General features: G+C 46.6%; 4 protein-coding genes across 4 annotated transcripts; 2 read left to right on the top strand and 2 right to left on the bottom strand.

The window, feature by feature from the left end:
* Positions 1–2,916: 2,916 nt before the first annotated feature.
* Positions 2,917–4,881, bottom strand: ONS95_007450 (uncharacterized protein; the record flags this gene model as incomplete). Its single annotated transcript, XM_058500957.1, has 2 exons — positions 2,917–4,469; positions 4,518–4,881. The coding sequence occupies 2 exons, from the start codon at positions 4,879–4,881 to the stop codon at positions 2,917–2,919; spliced, it is 1,917 nt and encodes a 638-aa protein (XP_058362273.1).
* A 2,134-nt stretch (positions 4,882–7,015) lies between these two features.
* Positions 7,016–8,940, top strand: ONS95_007449 (uncharacterized protein; the record flags this gene model as incomplete). The annotated part of the gene is made up of 5 exons (XM_058500956.1): positions 7,016–7,297; positions 7,370–7,635; positions 7,755–8,157; positions 8,216–8,285; positions 8,377–8,940. 5 exons carry the CDS (start codon positions 7,016–7,018, stop codon positions 8,736–8,738), a joined length of 1,383 nt encoding a protein of 460 aa, XP_058362272.1. The 3' UTR covers positions 8,739–8,940.
* A 33-nt stretch (positions 8,941–8,973) lies between these two features.
* Positions 8,974–10,544, top strand: ONS95_007448 (uncharacterized protein). The gene is made up of 2 exons (XM_058500955.1): positions 8,974–9,284; positions 9,338–10,544. The coding sequence occupies exon 2, from the start codon at positions 9,435–9,437 to the stop codon at positions 10,110–10,112; it is 678 nt and encodes a 225-aa protein (XP_058362271.1). The 5' UTR covers positions 8,974–9,284; positions 9,338–9,434; the 3' UTR covers positions 10,113–10,544.
* Positions 10,545–15,243: 4,699 nt separating this feature from the next.
* On the bottom strand, positions 15,244–16,837 carry ONS95_007447 (uncharacterized protein). Its single transcript, XM_058500954.1, has one exon. It carries the CDS (start codon positions 16,108–16,110, stop codon positions 15,460–15,462), a length of 651 nt encoding a protein of 216 aa, XP_058362270.1. The 5' UTR covers positions 16,111–16,837; the 3' UTR covers positions 15,244–15,459.
* Between the last annotated feature and the right edge of the window lie 936 nt (positions 16,838–17,773).

The following is a 17,773-nucleotide window of genomic DNA, read 5'->3' as shown; positions in this document are numbered from 1 at the left end:
AAGTTGGGGGGTGGGAGTGGGAGTGGGAGTGGAGTTTCTAGATGGGGTATTTGGTTGAAACTTCTTGGTGGTTGTTGGGTTGTGTGAGAGAGGGGAAGGGGGAGTTGAGGGGAGAGAGGCGGGAGGTGGGAGGTGGGGATTATCTAGGGGGATTGGGGGAATTGGTTTGGAGTGAGAAGGGGCTGGGGAGGGTAGGAGGATGAAGATGGAGGGGGTTGGGTTGGGTATGGGGATGAGGCTGGGGAGGTAGTGGATGCTGATTCTGGCTCTGGGTATATCGCGAGTCATAAACTGCAGGTATGCATCAGAAGTGTGAGATGCATTGTAGATTTACGAGGAGGTGAAGCAAAATACATACTATTGTAGTGAAATGTCTAAGTGCATCTTAATTCATAAATCATACCATCTCTTCATCACACTTCCCTTCCCACCCCAGACTACGTCGTGCAAGGGGTATATAAATACACACTTCTGCTCTCCATCCACGAATTTTCTCCTTTCTAGAACAATATCTAACCAGGGAAGAGAAAGGCCACTGATGACCTGTGGATCTGTCTGCGTGTTTGGCTATCTTCCAGACAAGGAAGACAGGGACATCACTGGCTATTTTGTTACGGTACCTCGTGAGAATTCGATTTCTTTTTGGGACTAGTATGTGAAAATCGTGTCTAGTGATCAGATCTCGAGAGTAGGAAATAACCCAGATTGTGTAACGGATAAATCTTAAATCTTGCATGTAGGACAGAGACCAGGGTTGGCAATGTAGCAATTGATAGCGATCTGGCAAACGACAACGAAAGCGCCTCCTCTGTCTCACACAACCAGAATAATGCTTATGTCCCACAAAGCAAAGCATCCATTAGGCCACCAACCATTCACCACAAAAACAAAACCTCAGAAACCACCCCTGCTCCGCACCCACCAAAACACTCACAAATCCATGTCGTATTCCCCTGGTCCTTCAGAAGGTAGTAGTTGTTCGAGAGAATCGAAAATTTCTTTGGGTTGTTATAATGAAGTCGTTGAGAAAGGGTTGAGTCACAAAGATGTGCCTTGTCGAGCGATTTTGAAAGGATGGCGTCCGGGGGTTGAGGTAAGGGTATATAATGAGCTGACTATCTATCAATCTTGACTGAACATTAGAAGAAAGAGCAAACCAACTGTAAAAGGAATCATGTTCGCTGTGTTTTGGACATTAAAGGTACTTTGGCCGCGCAAATGGATAGAGCGGTCTTGTGGAAAGATGAGAAAGAGAAAGGTAAGGTTAGCCTCTGCGTTCCGTGTCTGGTATGTAAATGAAGAAAAAGTGTCCCGAATGACGAAAGGAAATGGAAGGGAGAGATGAGATGACAACGACGTCCTATTCGACAGCTAAAAGTATTCCAGCAGCAACAGGAAAACAGACTTTCGATTCCAAACAACCGCAGCTTGAAGCGCGTTCTTAAACTTACTTTCATTCATTCATAACACAAGACCGTCACGAAAGAGAAAATAACAATCATAGTAGCACTATTTCTGCTACCACACTGCTTCCATGGCTTCATTATAACCTATGTCGACGATCTATGGTCTTTGTCCTCTGTCAAACCATTCAAGATGACCTTTTTATAATTCGTGTCACAGTACTGGGTGTGAGTGTATGCCAAGTGATCCGCGAGCCTTACATGTAGTGAATTTTTGGACTTCTTTCTAGGACATGTGATGGAGTTCGGTGAATTTTGGGAAGATGAGGGAATTTAATGGACTCTGAGTGTGGGGTATATAACCTCCTAGAAGGTGTGTGAAGATGTTGGATCAAGGAACGGAATTCTTCAAAAAAAGTTATCATGGGTAGTATTCGGAAACCATTGTGGAATGGGTGCCTCAATTTCTGTAGCCTCAACTATTTCAAATGAAACCGTGGGTTTTGTAGCGTAGCTCTACACTTGGACACAAGACTGCAATGGGATGTTTGATACGGAAAGGTAGGAGCTTTCGTAGCCGTGACAAAACTATCACAGATGACAACAAGGTAGCAAGTATTTCGAGTTCGTCAGGAAACAGCAAGTGCCCGAGCTAGAGCAATCCCCACGATTTGTGTTACCTCTTTTCAGAACACTTGGCTCACGGCATCATGAATAGTCGTTGACCATCTGGAAGGAAAGCAAAGGAAACCTATAGCTAACTTAGAAAGAGTGTCTATGCCTATGGAATCAACCCTTGACCGATCTCGCAAGCCTTGGAGTACTAATTTATACCTTCGCCTCTTGAGCCCAACCCAACTTGAGAACTTCCCGGTGATTCACTCCCAGATATTGGATGGAGGAGTAAAACAAAGGCCATTGGTACCGCAATGTTGTTTGAGTCTGAGGTTTTCAAAGAGACCTCTTTCAAAAAGTGTCTATAAATATAAGCGTATTGCAATTCTTCATTCAGCTTTAACCCTCCAACTCTAATTCCAGCTCCAACTCGAGATGTTGACGGAATACTGTTGCCAGATCAGGGAAGGAAGTATTGTCTTTGGTCAAATGTAGGGATCCGGACAGAGTGTCTTCATTTGCACAAATATCACCACAGAGTGAAGACAAATGGTTGAAGACATATGGCTGCTATAGTTGGGTTTGACAGCTAGACAAACAATGAAAAAAGCTTATTCCAAATTTCCGAAACGGAAAGAGAAGTGTCAATCTTTACCTTCAACATACACCTCACAACATGGCGAAGAATGAGATTTTCCCACGAAAAACGGACTGAATTGTGATGATAACGGTAAACCTTTCTAAAATTCAAATGTGTCTTAACTCCCCCAAGAGACCAAGTTCTTTCACAGCATCTAAAACCCCTGAAGCTCCACGCTAACCCATCATCGACAATAAACGCCAACCCGAAAGCAACATCTCAGCGTCTTACCCAAGATGAAAGTTCAAAAACCACCACCTAGCAATCAGCCACGTCTCTCACACCCATGGCCCCATCCTCAAAACTGATATCCGCATTCAAATCAAAGTTCGCCAGAACAGAGATCATGCGAAGTGGCGAGAAAGCCACGCAACCCATGAAGTAGTTGCAAAGCAACCACTCCCTCGACGACATGGTAGTTTCGACTGTCATGAGCGAAATAACAGCTTTATCCGACATTAGGTTGGCCCAAAGACCGATTCGACAAGCGCAGGCGTCGCAACATTCACTTGTCATGGCGAAGAGTGAAGCGCGGCGAATCGCGGCGGCGATGGAGACAGGTGCGGAACGAGTGACTGTGGAGGGGACTCCTGGGATGGCTTGGATGGTGTCTGAGGATTTATGGACGGCCTCGATTGAAAGTGGGGTGCAGTTTGGGCAGAGCTCTGGGGCGTTGACGCCGTATTCCTTCAAATGCTCGCTGGGGTTCGAGAGTTGGTAGTCGGTGGTGGATGTCTTCCGATTCACCATCTTCGAAGCATTCGAAGAATCCAGCAATCTCTCGAAAGACTCACCAATTGACTCATCCAAGTTCTTGAGAACCAACACCAAGCCTTGCTGAGCACGCTTGAGGATGCCAGCAGAGACCTTGGAGCTGGACTTGCGCAACATTCGAGTGTACTTTATGAAGCGTTCCCAGGCACGGTATCGAACATTGAAGATGTTCCATACACAAACAACGAGAAGTGCATTGTCTCCATACAGAGCCTTCTGATCGTCTGCGCCGTTCAAAGCACGGGTGGCAATCGCGTCGATCATCCCAATGGTCCAGGCCTGAGGAAGATCGTACTTGAAAACCCCAGTCGCATTGGCGAAAGCAGCACATGAGATCCTGCTGGAGCAGCCCATATCAAAAAGTAAGTCATGTTGGTTAGCGAAGATGACTGCAACGAACATCGAGAGTCTGGAGGGGAGAAGTTGTTCGGCGGATTGATAAGCGAAGGGAGCGAGGGCAGCACAGTCAATATAACCCGCAATGCCAAACTCCTCAGGGTCAATGTCATCAGGTCCTAGAACAAAGCTGCCTTGGGCTTCGCTCACCCATTTCATCTGGATGGAACGATTGAAGCATTGCTGATCCATGGTCAACAATCCAATCCACGCAGCACCGCGCATCTTTCCATCGGTCTCAACTGCCATCTTAGCGGTTAGCTTGATGGCGTGGCCGATTCCTCCCTTCATATTCTTCTCGTCTTTGTCAAAATCATAGTCAACGATTCCTAGAAGTTGAGATGTCCAGAAAGCTGCTGCTTCCTTGGGAGAATCCTTGAATGAATCAACTTTCTTAGCAACTCCGATCCAGGCGTAGAAAGGGCAAGGTCCCATGGGTAGATCGATTGGTGCGTTCCAGCTCTTGACTGCGGCCTTGTACTGTTCATCAGTCTCCCAGTTATGGCCTCCGAGTGTCTTTGGGCCGATCTCGTGGATATTGGTAGGGTCTGGAGTCGCAGTAATTCGAAATTTGATGTCCAGCTTCTCGCGAGGGAGGGTAGAGACTTTGACGGACTGAAAGACGTGAACGCCAGTGGCAACTTCCAAGCTGTTAGGTCTTGACACACGAAGTTGATGAGACTACTTACCATCTTGCATGAGTTGATCATGCATACCACAGTCTGGACAAGCCATTGCCAGTGCCTTCCATCCTTCAAGCCAGCCATGTTCATTGGCAACAACACGAACCAACCGAGTCAAGGCAAGATTTATCTGGACTCCCCAGAATATGAAGAAGTCAATGTCATTACCTGTATACTCCTTGTAGACCTTGCTGAGTTCTAGGTCAGAGCATGCTGGTGGCTTCATGTAGTCGATGGCCTTGAGAGCTGCTTCAAGACCAATGGCGAATAGGGTGGTGATGGGAAAGTGTTTAACGAGCTCATTGCCGTCGTGAATGCCACGCATGACAAACTCAGTGGCATCTTTGCCGAGAATGCGAGTGGCATCCATTGTGTTTGCTTGTTATTGGAAATGTAGAGTTGTTGTGAGGCTTGGGATGAAGGGAATCTGTGGACAGGACTAAAAGGACAGGCTTGATAAAGGTTCTTGCTGCAGATAACTAGCCCTGTAGCGAATTTCAACAGGAGAAGTTCTGAAAGGAGTGTGTAAACGAGTGTTATGATCAAGGTGAAGAGAAGTAATTCCAACAGTAGCTGGAGAAACAAATCCAAGATACCGAATATCGAAGTTTGATGTTGAACGACGAAGCAGATACTTGAAAGATCGACCCCATTTCATAGACACCACGCTGACGCCTCTTATACAGAAAGCGACTAGTGAATTCTCAGATAACATTGTCTCCGAGTCTCGCTAATCAATTTCTTTCCTTTGTTGTCGGTCATGGGAATATTTTCTCGAAACCCGCGGAACCGGCGACTGATCCACTCGGTTAGCCAATCAACATTCAAATTCCCGGTACATAGGGCAACTTTACTCGAATTGATGCCTGAGATGCCACCTCTCAATGACTCCTTCATGTCATTGTTTAATTAGCTTGTTGATTCGCAGTCTATATTGATATACAGGTATTGACAGGTTTGTCTTGTCGCGAACACAATAGGACAATAATGCCTACTTTCACTCCTGGGAAGTCACTTATTTTCCACAGGGAGAAGCATCATCCCACTTTAGTACTCCTCATGAGGAAGCTTGCGACTAAAAGAACAGCTGGAAAACATATCACCTGTTGGATTGCTTGCCAAATTTTCACAAACGTATCACTGATTGCAATAGGCAACTTTAACAAGCCACGAATCCCATGTTGCGTCTTTCATTACAAAGGAGCCTTTACAATCACTTGCAGCGAAAATAGATCTCTATACTAACCAGTGATTTTAGCGCGAGGATAAACCTGTCTACCTGAGGAAGTCAATTGGCCGCTGATGAAGCACGGTTTCAAAGGACTGCGGATTGACAATCTAACTTCAAGAAGGGTCCTTATCTACTGTTTGCTCACATGACAAGAGTTAGAGACCAAATGCTGTGTTCCCCTGATGGGTCAGTAGAGATGTCAAATTTTGAATCTACAATCACGCGATTGTCTTGGATTACAGTTTCACTGCTCACAGCTATCTCTGCCTTCAGCCTTGTAACTATGATCACGGGTTCGCAGTTTGCTTTTCTCTCTCATTTTGTATTAACCTCGACTTCGGCGTTGCATCTTCCAAGAGACAACACCAGACTTGCACCTTGTTCAAGCCTTCTTGTTGTCTCTGCGTATGAAAATGTCCAGCAATATCACCACCTTTTTTTTTTTTTTTTTTCAAATTTTACGAATAGTCCTAGTGCATCATTCCTATAAACTTTTGCTGAAGTACCGCCTTGGATGGACAAAAACCTTCATCCATCACATTTTTGGCAGGTGCTGGTGACAAGATCACGTGGCATTGTCGCTTCTATCATGTTGATGCAAAAGCGAGCCAGCGCGCAGTCCGGTCCAATCAAAATTAAGTCGCACCTGAGTGCAGCCATCCCATGCACTGATTTAACTGGATCCAGTAAAGCTGTCGGGTATACAGAGCAGGCCAGCATAGAAATAATGCAATATAAACGAAGATCAGGAGCTATCATCAGTACGTAAGCGGCACCCCAGGACCAGAAACCTCTCCTCCTTTCCGGTAAGCGGCCGAAGCAATTTAATAGCAACGCGTCGCTTATTACTGTTAGTGTCTCGGTGTATCATTCCAGGCCGGTAAATCTGCCCGGAAAATCTCAAAAGCGGCGCCAAGTCCGATCCAAACCGATCGACATTTGCTACCCCTCTACCCCGCCTCTAGCTCCCCGGATTACCTATATGACAATAGAACTAATAAAAGATACGAAGAGACTTTCATGAACTTTAAAATGTATGGTTGTTTAGGGTCGGGATATGATGTAGCGAAGCTAGATGGAGTGAGGAAGGTTGAATGTAGGTAGCTTTTTATGTCTGCATGCAGAGTTAAAATGAGATATAGTTGAAATGATGGGTGAAATGCAGGGCATATAAACTATATAACCCTACTTTTCAAGAGAGCACATCTCGATATTATTCTAACGCTTTTGATCGCTTCTCATAAATGTATACACTTCAGCCCTATTACTCATAATGCCATTGTACAATTCCCTTTTTTCCTCCCTCCTTCTCCTTAACATCTTCACAGCCCTCACATTCGCAACGGAAATACTCAATCAACACCTTAGAAAAACATGTACAGTCAAACCCGGAGGAGATACATCCATCGATGACGCCCCCGCCATCCTCCAAGCATTCAAAGACTGCGGACAAGGTGGCACTATAAATTTTCTGCCAGAGATCTATCACGTCAAAACCGTAATGACCACCACCGGCCTACACGACTGCGAAATCAATCTCCCGGGTACACTTCTGGTATATCTCTCCATTGCCTTCCTTCAAATACCTTGAGACCCTTGTCGCTCTACAATAGCTAACTCCTACCAGTGGTCAACCAACATCCCCTACTGGCTCAACCACTCCCTCCCCGTCGGCTACCAAAACCAATATACGGCATGGAAATTCGGCGGTGACAGAATCCGCTTCAACGGGTTCGGAACAGGTGTTCTCGATGGGAACGGTGCAGAGTGGTATGCGTGGATACGGAAGCAGCCGAATACGTCGAATTATCCGGGGAGGCCGCATGCGATAACTTTTGATGGGTTGACGAATTCGGTGGTGAGAGGGGTGAGCTTGCTGAGGAGTCAGATGTGGTGAGTTTTCTGCGGATTGTAGCTCTGAGTTTGCGGAGAGTGCTTGCGGCATTTGGTGGGGGGAGGGGGCTTTGTGTTAGGTGGTGCATATGTTAAGGCTGGTAACTGACGTCCCGCAGGTCTATGTCCATTATTCGTTCTCATCATGTTCTTTTTGATAGCATAACCACGAACAGTACCGTCCCAGGCGGCACAAGCTGTAAGTCTGATACTTCCCTTTTGGCCACTTTCATACTCGTATTCTCCTTCAAATCTCGATCTTCGGCTAATTTTCCTCAAGCCAACACCGATGGAGCCGATACCTTTTTCTCACACCACATCGCATTCAACAACTGGACAGTAGAAAATGGCGATGATAGTATCTCTCTCAAAGCCAACAGCACTGACATTTCCATCACGAACTCCAGATTCTTCAATGGGCTCGGAATTGCGATTGGAAGTATTGGCCAATATAGGGGACGATTTGAGACGGTTGAGAGGTTGAGGGTTAGTAATTGTACTTTTGAAAACACTCTACATGATGTAAGTTGAGCCTGGGTCGATTTGGAGAGGTATTTGGAGAGAGTGACTGAGTATCTAGGTATATTTCAAGACGTGGACTGGCGAATCTGTTGGATATCCTCCAAATGGGGGAGGAGGAGGACTTGGTTGTTAGTCAATCCCATTGATTACCCCCTTCCTCTTTACTCCAATTCGCAAGCCAGCTAGCTACCTTCAATCCAGAGTACTGACCTCCAACAGTTGCCAAAGATCTAACCTTCACGAACCTCCACACAACCAATATACGAGGTATTCCCATCACCATCTCACAATGTACGCGCTTCATGGGATCGGGAGGCACAGGAAACTGCACTTCCTCGCCCTTCAAGATCAGCGATATATCTTTTCAAAATATCACTGGAACGACAAAGAATACGGCTGTGGCAAGTTTTCAATGCAGTGCTGTGGCACCGTGCGAGAGGATTGAGATCACGGGAGTTGATTTGGTTCTCGCGAATGGGACTGAACCGTGGAGGTATTTGTGTGGTAACGTTAAGGAGGAGATTGGATGGAAATGTAATGGACAGGCATGTGTTGGAGGGAGTGCAACTGGTGGATGTTAACGAGTAAGAAAAAGTGGTTTCCGGTTGCGGTTCCACCATGACTTGCGGCGAACACGAGCAGAAGGGATGTTGAAAATGTACCGTATCAAATACCGATCTCGTCGTCCCCCCCAAATACTACGATAACACGAGAAAAGTCATGGGTGAAACAAATTTGCATTTCCATGATTCCCATCTGGAATGAGGAGTGGATTCAATTGGCCAATACATGCTTATTTATGCTTAATAAGTCCCCTCGTATTGTCTTACCCGTCGAACCCGCATAGAGCGCAACGCCACATTTCTCGTACAAGCATTCTGTCCCCCCTGAGCGGCTCTCCGGAGTTTCGCCTGTTCATTTTCCTGATGCGGTAAAGCTCAGGCACAAAGTGGATTACTAACGGTCGCGGCCAAGCCTCTCCCGGAAGTAAGTAAACATGACATCAGAGAATGGAGAATACGAGGAAAACAGGAACAGGTGATTTATTTTGGGGATTGGATTGTTCGTTGCGGTCCGACGTTACATTTCTGTTTTGCCGCTGCATGGTAGTGGAGCTCTGGAGATAGGTATATATTCAAGCTCACCTCGTTCCTGCTTCCGCTTCTCACATCATCGGCAGTCAACTCAACTATCAACATCCAATTCCCCGAACTCATACACTAATAAACCAACAACACTCGCTTCATATTCTCTCACACCCAAACAAACCCATCAAAATGCACTACCAAACCCTCCTCCTCGCCACCCTGGCATCCACCACCCTCGCCAACCCCCTCCTCACCTCCCGCCAATCCAGCACCTGCGACCAACAACGTCTAACCTGCGGCGCCGCCCCAGGCGCAAATCAATCCCTCTGCGCCTCCCAAAAGTCCGCCTGCGACGCCTGTGAAGCCGCCTACGAAGCCTACATCACTTCCCCCAACTCCAACAAATCACTCGCCGCATCCCTCCGCAACGAATGTTTCGCCGCCTCAACCGTCGGAGATGGAACGGGTGTTAGTGCTATAATCTCCAGCTTGACTGTTGCGGGAACTACGCCGACTTCGACAGCTTCTGTGGTGGTTTCTACGGCTGCTTCGGCGCCTGCTACTACTACCACTGCGGCGGGAACTTGTGATCAGCAGAGACTGGAGTGTGGATCTGCTCCTGGTGCTAACCAGTCACTGTGTGCTGTTCAGAAGAACTCTTGTGATGCCTGTGAGGCTGCTTATGAGGCTTATGTTACCTCTCCAGGGTCCAACAAGTCTTTCGCTGCGTCTTTGAGAGCTGAGTGTTTCGCTGCTTCGAAGCAGGGAACTGGTGAGGCTGTTGCTCCAATTATCAGCTCTTTCAGTGCTGCTCAAGCGGGTGGTGCTACTGCTACTTCTTCTACCGGTATGTTCAACTTCTCTTGAGGAATGATTTTGGAAACGTTTGCTAATGAGGATTATAGGAGGTTCTTCATACCCCGTTGCATCGACCACGGCGTCTTACCCAGCGTCCACAGCTACCACTACTCTCATCAATCCAGTCATTACATCTTCTCACCCAGCCGCAACCCACTCAACTGGTTCAGGTGCTGGCAATGTCACTGCCGTTCCCTCTCCTGTACCAACCACTGTTGATGGTGCTGCTGGTGCATTGAAGCCATTTGGAGTTATGGGACTGTTGTTATTGGGTGCTGCCATGGTTTTGTAGACAATGTGGCGATGAATTTGGGTTATGAGGAGCTGTATCTGTAGTTGTAGACATTTTTCCGAAGTGATAATTTTGAGATGGAGTGGGGAATTCTTGAACCTAGCAATAATATTCAAAGAGATTTTGAAAGTGTCTCCCTACACTTGATATATTCTTGTCTCGTTCACTTATGAAGTCCAGTTGGCGCGTTCGGGATACATAGGCTATATTAACACAGAACATTGCGAACAAGCTTTCCCTGCACGGACAAAGGTTAAAGTTCTCCTCACCACGGACGAGTGGCAAATGGAACAGCTAACGCAGTGCCTCAAACCCATGTTCGTAATTGCCACGGAAACTAGTCTGCTACATTAAGATACCCCGAGTTTTGCTCGTCTGATTTAATCTTGAGTGTGACCGCGGGCAAGCGAGAGTTCGAAAGGAAGAAGTTGACAATGAAGACGCGTATGACAACAAAATTGACAGCCCATCCTTCCTGTACGGACACTATCCTGCCGAAATCTCCCAACCCCCTCCAGGAGACATCTAGCTAAGCCCAGCGATTCTCGCGTGCAATTTTTTTTTTCAACCTCGCATGAGTTCTTCACCAAATGACGAAGCGTGGGAAAACTATTTTGTTCTGTTCATAGTAGATGTGTACCATGGTAGTGTAGTTGGTCTATCCGACAAGATGTAGGATATTTAACCTTGGTAATTTTGCAGCGATCCCACTCAGCGTAGGAGAGAATGTGGAAGCATGCGAGGTATTCACTTACCACATACTTCTTTTATGACAAACAGTTTTTAGGGAATCAGCGCAAATTCGCTGGGAAAGAGCGTGATGTTTCTTTAGCGCGAGGAGAATTTTCGGGATAATAAAAGCTCCCGTGGAGAGATGATTGAGCGTCAGATACGTTCACACGTCCCAGATTGTGCAAGATACATGGACACTGCTGGAAGGCGTATCTGAATTTGACGAAGAGTCATACTACGCAACCATGGACTTTTGACGAATGGAACTAACGCCTCTACATACACGCACGGAGCACTCTGGAGAGATACAAAGACGAAATGAGGCAAGAATAACATCAAAATGGCAACAGTCACTCAATTGATGATCAAAAGTTTTGTGGTTAATCACCCAGGTACAAGAGGAGCGTGACTGAGGATATGTTCTCTCAGAAACTGAATACCACGGCGCTAAGTCGGAGGAAAGAGACAGAGAATCTAGCATGAATGATGTATCATAGACTGATTCAACTCAAGAACATGACGTCCATGTGGGGAAGGCAGCGGTAGTCATTGCTTCTGCTCGAGTTACATCTCAAGCCCCATGCTCTGGCTTTATATTCCCTCCAATGGGATGCCAAGCGGGGACGGATATTCTCGGCAAGTGTTTTTTCGATGTTTCTGGAGTGAAGAGTTGGATTAAAGACAAGAAGCAACGAGATTTCCTGTCAATGAAGGACGAGGTGAAAAAGTGAATGCCTTTGACACTCGAAGATCGCGCTCCGGGACAATATATAAAACTTGGAGATCGATTCCTGACTCGAACCCCAAGCACACTCAGCATCCAAATAAACCGAATACAAGTGAAAATACAGGAAGTCTGGGTTTGGAGACGTGTGTACTGATCGATCAGACTATGTTGGCTGTGTCAGCGGAACTTGACGCAATTTATTAATGATTAGTCCAAGGCTAGAATTTGTATGTTTCGAAAAGTTGAGGAATGTAAGTGGTGAGTGATAACAATAGCGGCAGATGACGGCAGTAAATAAATGACAGCAATCGCTTCATGTTACAGACAACGAACTTGAAAGGTAAAAACAGGGCTAGAGGTGATGCTAGATGCTTGAGAGGGAACACAGTAAAATCTTTTTGTGGAAGTTGCGCTGACTAACCTAGAGTTTACCCAGTTTCTTCCTTGAATGGGTCTCCGCATATTCCGGGAGTATTCTTGATGCATCGAGCCGTGAAAGAAACCGTGCTTTGATACTTAGGGGTCGCTGGAATTATAATATGGCTGCAAAGGAGATCGCGGCTATATCTCTGTATTATGAACAGAAGAATTGATTAGCAATGATTCATTTCATATGCGTTTGGGAGGCATTCAAACTCTCCACTAGATCGGAGGGTATATAAGGACCAGCCTCATGATAGTCAATGGAAGCAGACTCAATCCTATACCTCAGCACAACAGCAAGGAGGGCGTCGCGTGGTGTGGGCCTTGATAACACGGTACATGGCTTCCATTCTGCCTTTTTCGGGAGACTGATATTTCTCGGAATGACAGGTAGTGACTGTCTTTGCAAAACGAGTACGAGAGGTCTTCAGCCACCAGAAATACCAATTCAATTAAGAACACTGGCCCTGGGAACATGACAGCAACATGATAAGTGACAATCACAACACATTTACCTTTAGATTAGACACAACTACCCTTCATTCTTGCCATTACAGGAATACAAAATCAGTCCTACTACCACAAATCACTTTTGTTTACAACTGGAAATACAAAGTTGAGAAATAGTTGAGCCAGCCTGACGTGAGCAAGAGGCCACAGGAGGACATGGGGATAGATACTCCAGTGTCCCAGCGGGTACCCCTCTTTTCTTTCTTGACCGCCAGGTCTTTTATATCTATTTCTCCTCATCACAATTACCCTTGAACAATAGTTCTTCTTCCATTGATTCAAAATCCAAACAAGCAGGTGTGTCGTAATGAATTTCAAAAAATAGGCAGAAGGGAGTCAATGAGTCTCTCAGATTGACCAGGCGTAAAATATTAATTCACTCCAAGCATTGGCGTATACTCTGATGAGCCTCTAGCATGGGATATAAATATGCTGCTTCAAGCCCTCCTGGAAGCCTGGAAGGAGAATCGACAACCATTGGAGTCTGGAGGGGGGACTTTGTGGATGAGAAGCACTGGAAGAAGTACAGTGGGGTTATGGCTTTCTTACTTCTTTGCGAAATCTGATGACCTCGTCTCTTTATTAACTGTCTCCTATCATGAGAATTGCTGCTGAAAGACTTGGACTGTAGTTTCTGTGGAAATGTGCCCTAGATTGTTCCTCACGAAAATTCTGGATGACAGTGAGGAACCAGATGACAACCTTACAGTGAGTCTCAGTAGTTATTGAGACTGAGGCTGCAAATGCGCTGTGAAGTCCCCCAAGCCTTATCAGCACTAACTGGCACTATTCTTGCAGCTCACAACAAGGGTACCAAATAGCCAAGATATCTCATCGAGATCTTCCCCATACATCTTCATCTGCATCCTATTCAACGTGACGATTTCGTTCTAGACCAGGTCCTTGCACTTTGTACAGCCCGTCTCTGATTAGAATGAGAGGGATATTCATTCCAGCAATCTTGTAACCTTATGGAATATGGTAGAGAGAAAACAGATTCACTACGATCTTCCAACTTGAAGCATGAATGTCACCTGCTCAGAGACAAAATGGAGATCAGAGGCAATTCGGGCAGCGTAAGCTATTGTATAAATAAATTTCACCACTCCCAGAGTACGCACCTCATAGTACGACCGAGTAAGTAGCAAAGCTTACGACGGGGAGTGGGAAGAGCAGATGAAGGCCTTGATGCGAAAAAGTTTGAATCTACTGTATTATACATTCATGTTTTTGGGCGCAATAAAGTCTGAGATTGTGACACGGAATACACCACAATAACCTGTCTTAGTGTGACGACTAAGTGTTATGAAATTCGAGACCGGATTGAAATGGAAGGATTGACAGTGGGAAACTATATGGCAACAACATTGACGTATGCCAAAGTTGGGAAATGAATGGGAGAGAAGACTTGTACAAACTAGATCTCTGTTATAGATCTTCGGTTCTTATCCATGCCACGCACAGTTGCTCTTGTCATAGCGAATGAACTACCCAAAACCAAAGTCTCCAACACACCACCAGACGTGTACTCTCCGTTGTTGAAAACGTGGTATGCTTGATCTGGAACATCTGAGGTGTGTGCTGCCTACCTATATACTTCGAAGCACATACGCTCAAGTGTGCTGAGTTACCAGAGGAAACACCTATCTGGGAGTACGTAGGCAGATGATAGAAGGTGCGAATATCCTACTACACAAGACCCACCTGGGCGGACAAATATTCCTTGCCTCCACACCATCAAAGAATTGCATCTGTACATCAATCAAACCCCCACTTAAAGATACTCCCTGACTTCACCCTTTCCCTTCCCGACACCTCTCCCCTCGCACCAAAAACATCTCCAAACCAGTATATAAATAAACCCTGTCCTCCCACCCCCCACCCAGCCTCTTCTCCATGGGCGGCGTAAAGGTATCAGGTTAACAAATACATGGGGGATTTGTCCAGGCGTCACGTCCCCGTATTCAATTCAACGAATGTTCTTCTATTCATTTCTATTCTTTCAGACTTGGTTCAATTATGTTCTTCTCTGTCATCAGTTTCTCGACAGGAAGTTTAGGTTATGGAAGATGGAGGGAAAACTAAGTTCGGTAGACAGCAGCAAGAGAATCGATAATGGAAGAGGAAATGACAGTGGCTACTCCTAGAGAGATTATCCGGTGAAAGTAATGTAAAGGTAGATTGAACTGGACTGGAGGAATACCCACCGCGTGGTTGGAGAGATCGCGAAAATGGTGGATGGAGAAAATTCACTGTCGGTACAGGTGATCTTGGAGGTGTGTGCTTGGTGCACGAGATGGTGTAAGAGGTACTGTTCTTGAGGCCGTCCTTATTGCGAGAAGGATGATGGAAGTGGTAGCTTGGAGAGGGGTTCTATACCTCTTCTCCACCCGTAATGCGTGGGCGACTAGTCGCGACTCGGGTGGACGGGAAAGACGAAAGAGAGTGAAGTCATGCTTGTTCAAAGAGATGAGATTTGGAAGAGAAGAAAAGCTATCTAGCCTATATCTTGACTTCCCCAGCCAAATACCATTTAATCCGTTCCATTCATGATCGTATCAAATCCACGCAATCGCTTCCATTCGGTCTAGCAGTAGTATTTCTATGCCCAATGCACAACGATACCAGATATCTTTTTTGTTGCAACGCAACGTAACGCAACTCCGTACGCCTTAGATGTCAATACCATCAACCACAATGCCCTTCTTCCATTCATACTGCATCACACGCTCGATCTCCTTGGCCGAGTCCTCGCTCACCATAATACTAACCAGGTACAGACTGGCATCAAGACCACAAGTGATCCCACCCGAAGTGATGACTCTCAAGCCACCAAGACGGAGCGCCGCACGACGAGCATTGCTCTCGCGACGGGCATTACTCTCCTTCCACGCATTGCTGCCCTTGCGACCCATCGACGGACGTCTCGCATCCGACTTGCGGCGAACATAAGGGTTCTCATTTGGATCACCAAGGTCGAATCGCAAGTTATTCACGACGTATCTCTCCTCCACAACATCACACCGCTCCGCCAAATCACGCTGCGACACCTCGCTGCAGACCTTCTCGAACTTCGCGTAGAAGTCGGGGTGTGTGGTTGCCGAGAGACCTGACAGGATTCCAGCTTGTGCGAGGAAGAGACTGCCGGTGCAGACGGAGAAGACGGTACGTTCTTTGTCGGGGTGTTTCTTTTGGAGGTCGGAGAAGGCTTTGATGAGGCCGAGGGGCTCGGATTTGGATTTGAGGATTGCGTCGCTGCCGCCGCCGGGGACGATCAGAATGTCGAATTCGGAGAGACGGGTGTAGGCTTCCTTGTAGTCCATGTGAGCGCGGAAGCTCGCTCCTTGGGCGGAGACGGTGTGTTCCTCGGCGGCGACGAAGGAGGCGGAGAAGGCTTTGGTGGCTGTTGAGAAGATATTAGTTTGAAGTTCTATTCAACGGCAAATGATCGTGAGGGGGCGGCTTGCAGAAGCTTGGGTGAGAAGTAAGAGGTAATTGCACAGATAATGAGCTGTAAACAGTGGCTGGCAGACAAGGGGAACAAGTAAGAAGCGTTGCAGATGCCCGCAGAGGAAACAAGAGTCGCAGATGCTAGGAAAGTAAAATTGAAACATTCGCAGATCGAGACAGGAAGTATATGCACGAACTGGACCGCATTGACCTCTATTGAGGCTCGGGTCGTGGTTGTGGAGCTGCCATGGATGCGAAAAATGCGGGGAAGTCGAATGCGGGGTAAACCAAAGCTCGAAACGGCAGACTTGAAGCTATTCCCATCTTTCTTCTTCATTTCAATGAAAGTGCGGTACTTACTTTCATCATTGATGTTGTGTCTGGCATGGGTCAAGACCTCGAGGGGGCCCACGAAGTCCAAGGCGTCCATGCCAGCGTGCAGTGTGAATAACACCTTGATGATAGGGACTGAGTCAGTTGCTGCCATGGTTGCGACTGGAGATGTATGCAGTGGGTGTATAGAGTGATGGCGAGTGTGTGGGACAGGGAAAATTGAAGCTTTAGATGCTGGTTTTGTTGGTCTTGATGTGTGGATGGGTGTGGGAGGAAGAACAGCGGGATGCAAAAGGAAGAAACGACTGGAAGAAGAGCAAGTCGTGTGGCCTGCTCTCACGTGAGGCCGCCCTGAGAATGCGGGGTAGTGGGTGGAGCCAAGGGGTTTAGCGCCGCGCTAGACCCCATATCAAATCGAGAAAGAGCGGGTCTTAGTCAGGGGTCATGAGGACGGCAAGGACGACTTTGCCTTCTCCTGGTCGAAGTAAACAAAGAGATTCGCTAGAATCCAGTGTCAGTAACCATATTTCTGGAGCCATATTTCTGGAGCCATATTTCTGGAGCCATATTTCTGGAGCCATATTTTGATCGAATCGGTCCGATGTATATTCTGTCCACGTTAGCCAGTTCACTTACCAAATACATGGTACGAGAAAACACCCGATAATATCGAACGATTCATGATCATAGCAAGGAGCAGTCATGACTCTGATCAACCCTAATCGCTCCACACGCAGAAAAATTAGCAGTTCTGGGTGGTCTAAGTATGAGTCAGACATACCACCTGCAGTATACTTGTCGACGCGACTGTTTACATCTCCCTCTCCTGCTGGGCACGAAAGGTACCTACGTAAGCAAGACTGTTGAATGTGTAAAGCACCGTAACGGTATGTACTATCCTAAATATAGTTTAGCTTTTAAGTCCTACGCGCAGTACATATATTAGAGATGATATACAAGCCCTCGAGACGTAGTAACAGACTACGTCGGTGATCCAAGCGGGTCACGTGTCATGTAATCTTCGAGGACAACAGGACGAGCAGCAAGGCAAATTTAACACCTGGGAACGCTTTTTCAACATCTCTCACCACCCAGGCTCTGAGAGATTCAGTCTTAGAGCCTCACTGCAAAATTTAGTTGGCAATTGAACGGCTTCCCCATAAGCTCATCTGAAAACCCTTGGCAGTTCTTACGCGTTGGTGA

The sequence above is a fragment of the Cadophora gregata genome (genome assembly GCF_030347475.1).
Source record: "Cadophora gregata isolate MNR1 chromosome Unknown scaffold_2, whole genome shotgun sequence".
NCBI classification, from domain to species: domain Eukaryota; kingdom Fungi; phylum Ascomycota; class Leotiomycetes; order Helotiales; family Ploettnerulaceae; genus Cadophora; species Cadophora gregata.
Note: the sequence above shows the minus strand (reverse complement) of the source record. Positions and strands in the feature narration are given on the sequence as shown.